Raw genomic sequence first — 8822 nt, forward strand, 5'->3', positions numbered from 1 at the left:
AATCCCATTAGATTAGCGAACTCGACGCAGAAGAAAACCAAGGAAAACATGGTAAATCCACTAAGCAAAATTCATGTCGATTAACGAATTCAACAAAATTGGAAATCCACTAATAGAAAAATCCTTTGATTAATGGATTTAATGTGGTATAGACTTTTCTTTGCACCAAAGGAAGCAATTTTTTCTAATTATGGAATCCTTCTATTAGAGAATGGAGAACAAAATAGAATATTATAAACAGAGGCTTTGGGCATCAGTTGAAGGATACTGTCATTTTAAACCAAGTTACAAACCAGTTCAAAGAAAAGGTAGTGAGTTATGACATTTTCATAGTAAGGGAGTGTCGAAGGAGTACATGGTGGATGTATATCAAAGTTCGAGACATTATTTATGATGATATTTCATCCCAACTATTTCTTATATATCACTATCATGACAATGTGTAGATAAACTCTTTTCTGTTAGGGTTAGTTGTATTTAATTGTATTTTTATGTATTATTTTTTATCATAGCATTATATATTTTTGTCATTCATTCATATTGGTGAAGGAATATCGATTTGCATCCGCTAGTGTGGATCTCTGCGAGGATTTCCTCATTTGGGGATCCCAAATATGAGAAATTTCCCTCACGGGGACGGAGATGGAGAACAAAGTCCCCTCGAAGGCACTTCTAGGATGGAGATAGCGAAAATATCAGTCGCCATACGGAGTCTCCGCCTAGCCTTGATTAGCATAAAGTATTTAAAAATATATAATTTAAAATTAATATGTTTTTTTAATTATCATTTATTAATTTTATAAAAAATTAAAACATTGATGTAATGTTAGTAAAAGAGAGAGATAATTATGAATGATTGTTTTAAATTTTTTGAAGATTGAAAATTTTCATGGTCAAGATTTTCATGAGCATGGATTAATTATTGTCAAAATAATATTTTTTTTAGGTTTACCTTACAATCTTCAAATCTTAGTACAAAGAGATTACAAGAGAACTCCGGTCTTGAATAAAATTATTCAGCACAACACCAATACAACAACTTTTAGTTGAACCTTTTTACTCTCTTGATACTAAGGTAACTATAGTGAAAAGAAATTTAAAGAAAAATGAGAGAAATAACTATAGAAGAAAATTTTTATTCATAAAATTGGTCCATTTTGAAATGAGGAGAAACTTCATTTATATAGAAAAGAAAGTTTGTTTAAAAAAGGAAACAATCCATATGCCTTTTTAAGGAGTTAATCGATTAAAAGTTGTGTATTGATTTATTAATCAAGCTAAATTAGGAAAGATTGATTTTCTACACTAGTTAATTGATTATTAACCATCTTAATTGATTAATAGGCGTTACACTTTGATTAAATCAATTAGATGAACATCTTAATTGATTAACCAATATATTTTTATCTTCCCAGTTGATTAAACAAACTTCTAACAAATTAAGTATTTGCCCGGATTGGTTTTAAAAAGATTTATAAAAAGTGAAGAGATTTGAGAACACTTTTTTTGATGTGTGTAGCTTTAATACCTAACGATTTGTGTGTGTATGTTTGTCTGCGTGCGTGTATGTCTAGCGTGACGTTTGAAGAGAGAGTGTATGGTCTTGAAGGTAGATTTTGAAAGAGCCTATGACTGCGTAAGATGGGATTGCTTAAGATTTTTGTTGAGAAAGATGAATTTTGGCAATAAGAGGATCAAGTGGATGAAGGCTCTCGTTTTTAATGGCTCTATGTCGGTTCTTGTCAACGGTAGTGAAATTAAGGACTTAGAGGTGGGTAAAAGTTTTAGACAAGGAGACCCTTTGTCTCCCTTTATCTTTATCATTGTTATGGAAGGGCTAACTAGGCTTATGAAGAAGGAAGGGGAATTGAGCTTATTTGAGGGTTTTAAGGTGAATGATGTTGTTTCCTATAGTGTGGTTTAATTTGTGGATGACACTATTTTTGTAGGAGACAAGAATTGGGTTAATCTATGGTGTGTGAAGGCTCTTCTCAGAGGATTCAAAATGGTATCAGGATTGAAGGTAAATTTTTACAAAAGTAGTATTTGTGGTATCAACTTGAAGTCAGGTTTTTTTAGAAACAACAGATGTGTTCTTGCATTGTGTGATTAGTTATCTACCTTTCAAATTTCTAGGAATTATGTTGGGCGATAGTCCGAGGAAAGCTAAGTTGTGGAAATCCATTGTTGATGTTTTAAGGATAAGATTAGATATTTGGAGAGGGAGGAACTTTTCTATTGGCGGGAGAGTGGTTTTGATAAATTCGGTGTTGAACGCATTGTCGATTTTCACGCTTTCGTTTACAAGGCTCTTGCGATTATCATTAAGGAGATTATTAAAATTCAGGCTAATTTTTTGTGGGGAGGTAATTCTAATCATAAGCATATCCATTGGATAAGTTGGAAGATGTTTTTTTGCCGAAAGATGAAGGAAGACTAAGGATTAAGGACATTGCGTCTTTTAATAAATCACTCATGTTAAAATGGAGGTGGAGATTCATCTCGGAAGAAGGAGCGCTTTGGAAGGTAATTTTAGAGCACATGTACTCATCACCATATTCTAACTTAGCAGTGGTGGTGATGAGTAACGGAGGTGCTGGAGGTCGCAAAATGGATTCCATTTATGGAGGGATATTATGTCTCTAGGGTATGATAAGAAGAAGTCGTTGGATCAGTTTGTGGAGAACATTCAAGGTTCTTTGGGAGATGGAAGGAGGATGCCTTTTTGGTATTGTAAATGGATGGAGAATCAAACTCTCAATGAGGTTTTCCCTAATTTGTTTAGTGTTTTCCCAAATCAGAAGGGCAACGTGGTTGATTTGGGCTTCTGGCGAGGATCAATTTGGATCTGGTTGATTCATGTGCCTTTTCTTCCTTCTGGTTCGACTTTGTCTAGAGAATTAGAGGAACTTGAGTTACTATTGGCAGAGAGAGAGCCTGATGTCTGTTGTTCAGACAATTTCGTTTGGTCCCATGAGGACTCTTTTGTTTTCACTATTAGTTCATGTTACGAAATTCTCTTTCAGAACAGGCAACCCTTTGTAATCGTAGATGAAGCAGCCTTAGCACTGAAGATGATGTGGAGATCCAAGATCCCTTCTAAAATTCAGTTGTTTTGTGGAGGCTTTTTTTGGGACAAATCAGCGACGAAGGATCAATTGGTGAAGAGAGGTATCAACTTTGTCGGGAACGATATGTCTTGCGTTATGTGTAACTGCTTTGCTGAATCTTCTTTTCATCTTTTTCTGGAGTTCGTTTGTGCAGAAAAGGTGTGGATGGGAGTGGAGAGGTGGTTGGGATTGGACTTGAGACGTCCCTCCGACTGTGTATCTTCCTTTGTTAGTTTCGATAGATCGTTGAGGAAGGAGGTTGAAAACGAGTTTGGTAACATAATCTGGTCGTTCACTGTGTGGATTCAGTGTAAGGGTGGAAACAGTCTCATATTCAAAAGTTCGACTTTTAATGTAGATGACTTGTTAAACTCTATAAAATTCCTGTCTTAGAGAAGATTATGTTCTAAACACAAATCATTTTCCTCTTGTGCTTTTTTTGACTGATTTTCTTCTACAATTAATTGTATTAAACGGATGAAACATTCTCGTTGTTGTTTTTTATAAGGGTTTTGAGTACCCCTTTTACTCTTTTGTGTTAATTCCATTGCATATTTAAAAAAAATATATAATCATTTTTACTTATAAATACGACGAGAAAAGTACTTTTTCTTTGAAAAAATATTAAATAACCATATTTGAGAATTTCTAATAAATAGTTTGGAATCATTGAAAATAACAACTACATTCTTACCAATTCCATGTATTACATTGGAATCGAAATATATATTCTTCATTTATATAATTATATTCTTGTTGTAGTATGCACTATATACCTATAGAAGTGGCTTCGAATAGTATTCGTACTAGATAACAATTAATACAAAAATATAAAATGTAAATAAGAGATAAACAAAAAACAAAAAACAAAAACACAAATTTTGAGTATAAGACAACGTACGCTATATCTCTTGGCATCATGTGATAGGGATAAAAAGGTATCAAAACAACTTGTTTTGAACAAGTGGGTGCACTTGATATTTCCCAAAATATTCCGACAAAACAAAGGTTTCTCATCTATGCATTAAACTCATTTCCTAACTTTGTAAGGCTTTTTCAACTTTATTTATGTTCTTTTCTTTTTTTTTTGGTATTCAACTTTACATATGTTCTAACATATAAAAACAAAGAAAAATACGTACGTTTTATGTTGAGTTTCGATTATTTTTAATTAATGTTTCCTTTTGGTAAAAATAAGTTCACTTTTTTACCAAATAAAATTCTTGAATGTTAATATACAGAAAATATTATTAGAGATTTAATTTTATAAATTAAAAACTGAGAGTAATTTTTAATTTTTAGTATAATATTAATGATTATTATTTTTTAATTATATCATTTAATTAATATTATATGTAATATTGTTGAGTCAAGCTTTACATTTATAATAATAAAAAATAAAACAATATTTAGTATTTAGTAAGATTAAAAACTACTAGTATATTTCCTTTGGTTATAGTGTTTTTTCTTAAAACCAATCCATGAGAAATAAACAAATGTGTACTCACTATTGGATGAGAATTATAAAAAATAATATTTTTTCTTGAATATATCTTTAGAAGTTAGCTTCATTTTGGAGTTTTTGAGTCACGTAAAACTAAAACTTGTAAGTGTTGTGTTTGTGTGTGTTTTGAAAGATCCTATGACATGGGATATATAAGCCAAACCACAAGGTGAAATGTATATATGGATCGTGAAAAGCAAAATCAATGTTGTGGGGAAATTTTGAGAAGTGGTCCTATATATTCACTCTCTCCTCCATTGTCATTGAGCCAAGTAATATACAGACCTTGGACCAAGACACAGCCAAGAACGCCAAGTTCGACAAATCACAAGGTGGACTACACTACGTACAAGTTGGAGGTTGATTTAAAACAAAATCATTATATACTAAAAAAATAGTGACACTCATTTTATGATATTTGTCTTTTTGTTGATATGTACTATAATATAGTGTTATTTAATGTAAGAGCGGATGGTATGAAAACAATTCATACACTTTGAATTAAACCGATGTAATGATCAATTCATAAAAATAAAAAGTATATTAATTAGAATGAGGCAATTCAATTCTAGAGAGAGTGATTTAGTGTATATTTGTATATCAAAATATTAAATTATGACCGATTCTTCAAAAATAAGAGATACTAAAGATATTTTATAGTTTAATACACAGTTAAAATTGAAGATTGAGATTATATCTGAAATCATTAAACTACAACGGAGGACGCTTTGTAAAAATGAAAGTATTTGATAACGTGTAGAACACATAACTGACCACAAACAATCTTTTTACGCGCAAAATGAATATTCATCTCAATGTGGTTCGTGTGGTGATGTTGAATGAGATTAACTGATAAATATATAACACTAACATTGTCACACTTGATTAAAGTGACTTTCGTGACTAGACACTGAAGTTTTAAGAGTAAATTTTTAAACCAAGAAGATTCAAAAACAATGTTAGCAACACCATGATGCTCTAGTTCAACACTATAATGAGATAAAGTTTATTGTCATTTTGCATTAAAAAAAAGTTAGACCGTCCCTAAGATAAACATAATAATTGCATATGGATCTTTTAGTGTTTGAACATCGTCCATAGTCAGCAGCAATAAATGTGGCGAGTTTATCAACCAAGAGGGAGAGGGTTGCAAATTTTTAGTATTTGTAATGTTAATGTATAGAACAATTCGTTTTAAGAAAGTCATATATTGTGTCCTTGATTCATGCATAAAAATACTTACTTGATGAACGACATAAGAAATATTAAGTTTTATTAAAGTTATATATTACAATGCTCTGACATGACTTCAATATTTAGAGGGACCATGATATGGATTACGTGAGGTTCACTAAGTTTTGTTTTTGTTACCACCGGAATAAAAGTTGTTTTGCAAGAAGACATGACAACTTGCTTAATGATTTCTTCGACATATTTATGTTGTAAGGTAAAAATGTCATATGTGTGTCTTATAAGTGAGATACTTAAAAAGTAATTTAAAAGATCAAAATCTTTCATAGTAAATTCAAAACTCGATTTAGATATGATTGACTGATGAAGGGTGTCTAATGACGCGGTAAGAATGATATCATCCACATAAAGAAGAATGTAGAATGTGTCATTTCTACTATGGTAGATGAATAAAGAAGGATCACATACACTATTAGAAAAACCCAATGTAACAACAAATTCAATAATGTGTTGGTACCAAGCACAAGATGCTTGTTTGAGATCATACAAATACTTCTTCAATAAACACACATAACCAGGATGTTGAGAATTGCGAAAACTGAGCAGTTGATACATGTATACAATTTCATTGACATTTCCATGTAAAAATGCATATTTGACATCTAATTGATATAGACGCGATTATTTTGACAAATAAATACTCAGAACTATATCTATGGTTATTGGTTTAACTAAAAAACTAAATGTTTTACCACAATCTACACCAACTTGTTAATTAGAGTCATTGTCTACTAAATGAAGTTTGTATCTCTCAAAGGAAACATCATATTTCTTCTCATGCTTAAAAATTAACAAACTTAGAATCATGTTAGCATTAGAGGGACGTGGCACTAAATTCCGCGACTAGTTTTCAATAAGAGCATCATATTTGTCTTTCATAATTATTTTTCAATTATGGTCATGCAATGCATTAATGTGATAGGTAGAAAAAAAAGGAGAAATTAAGGTTGTACTAGAGATGTGAAGATTAAAGAGTTGACGTAGGCTAAAGATGTTATGTTATGCTCAGGTGGTGTTTTAAGGAGAAAATAGATTATTGACTAAAGAATCAGTAGGTGTAGATTTTAAGGAGGAGAGAATGTGTTAGGTGTAGGGGTAAGTTTTGTAAGAGTGGTGTTTGTATGAAAAACTTATGTTTGTTGAGGTATAGGTGATGGTGGTTATTGCGTGATTGTGGTGTAGGGAGAAGTTTCAATTAGGGGTGTTCGCGGTGCGGGTTCACTACGCCAAATAAGGGAAAAGAGGGCGCTTATTTTGGCCTATAACAGCGCTTTTAAGCGCCCTCTAATCTGGCGCTGGCATAGGTAAAGACAGCGCTTTGTTCTTCTGGAGAAAGCGCTGTCTAAAGTGGCCACATTATAGTGCGCTTTAAGAAAAAAGCGCCCTCTGGAGTGGTCCATACAGGGACACCTTAGAGGGCGCTTTCTGGAAAAAGCGCCCTCTAAAGTTGTCAGTGTAAAGTGTTTAGAGGGCGCTTTCAGGAAAAAGCGCCCTCTAAAGTTGTCATTGTAAAGTGTTTAGAGGGCGCTTTCAGGAAAAAGCGCCCTCTAAAGTTCTCAATGTAAAGTGTTTAGAGGGCGCTTTCAGGAAAAAGCGCCCTCTAAAGTTGTCAATGTAAAGTGTTTAGAGGGCGCTTTCTGGACAAAGCGCTCTCTAAAGTGTTAGTTATTTTAAAAAAATTTGTTTGAAAAACAGTGGATATATATTTAATTGGTAACCTGTTCGCATGCTGCAAAAGTGTAAAATTCATATTGATTTCATCCTTTAATCCAATGTTATACACCATTAATCCATTGATATATACAACATGAATCCATTTATATACAACATTAATCCTCCATATATACAACATTAATATATGATTCTTTGATCAACAATATACAACAACATATTCTCAAAGTACTACAATTAAGAGAATAAAACATAGCAACCAACACCCAGTGACCACTGTATCCAAAAGTTGTCTAGTAGTTCTAACCAATACTAAACAAAAACACCCATCCACCCATGGTGGCAAACATGTTCTGTATATCCAAAAGCTGTCTAGTAGTTCTATCGCACATCCATACAAAATAAGGCTCAACCAAAACAACAGATGGCAGCATAAGTAGTCCCCTGCAAAAAGAACACGTCCAAATGCAAATAACACAGAACTGTCAAAAGGCGATTGAGCAACAAATAGTAAACAATGGCATAAAGTTAAATGACATAGCTAATATTACCTGAATTCCTGCATGGCTGTTAAGGTAAAAATCAAATTCCCTAGGGTGACAAATGCCGGTGTCTACCACGGTTCCTTTGACAATTTAGAACAACAAAATCAGCAAAAAGTGATAAATTCAAATGATAATATATACCAGCTGCGTTGAGAAATATATTGAAAAAACCTGGCATAATTTTTCCACTTCTATCGGTCTCTTTGGGGTTGACAGGAAAGAGACGGGTGTGATGTCTCTTTTGGACCACTACAAAAGTAACTTTAGGTAGATACCCATCCTCTATTGAGACACAAGCCTGATGAAAAAAAAAATAAAAATTAAACGCAGAGAATTTAGTGGTGTATTTTATGAACGACAAAGTAACAAGAAATCAACTTTGAGAAGTCCTAAATTCTGCCTACAATACAGGGCTGCAAAGTTGATGCAACAAAAAACATATAACAATATATGGTAAGTACCTATATCTCCGACCATATTTTTTCTTTGCCAACCTTCAAGTCCGGACTTCTCCAATTATCACATGTAATCGGAATATGTTGTCGAACAAGGAAACCAATGTAACTTACCAACATTGAACCCTTATCTTTTGAAGATAGAATTGATATATGTTTAGATGGACATGTTCCATTGTCGTAGAGGGATACTTTCAAATATCCAGCATCATCATCTACGCGAATGAGGCTTGACGATAATAGAGCATCTCCATCTAAACAAATATCAATTGATACTTTCGAGCAT

General features: G+C 32.7%; 1 protein-coding gene across 1 annotated transcript; it reads left to right on the top strand.

The window, feature by feature from the left end:
- The first annotated feature begins 1672 nt into the window (after nt 1-1672).
- Nucleotides 1673-3503, top strand: LOC127079615 (uncharacterized). The gene is made up of 4 exons (XM_051019994.1): nt 1673-1883; nt 1950-2023; nt 2201-2366; nt 2647-3503. The coding sequence occupies exons 1-4, from the start codon at nt 1673-1675 to the stop codon at nt 3501-3503; spliced, it is 1308 nt and encodes a 435-aa protein (XP_050875951.1).
- Nucleotides 3504-8822: the final 5319 nt, after the last annotated feature.

This window comes from Lathyrus oleraceus, chromosome 5, assembly GCF_024323335.1.
Source record: "Lathyrus oleraceus cultivar Zhongwan6 chromosome 5, CAAS_Psat_ZW6_1.0, whole genome shotgun sequence".
Classification (NCBI taxonomy): Eukaryota; Viridiplantae; Streptophyta; class Magnoliopsida; order Fabales; family Fabaceae; genus Lathyrus; species Lathyrus oleraceus.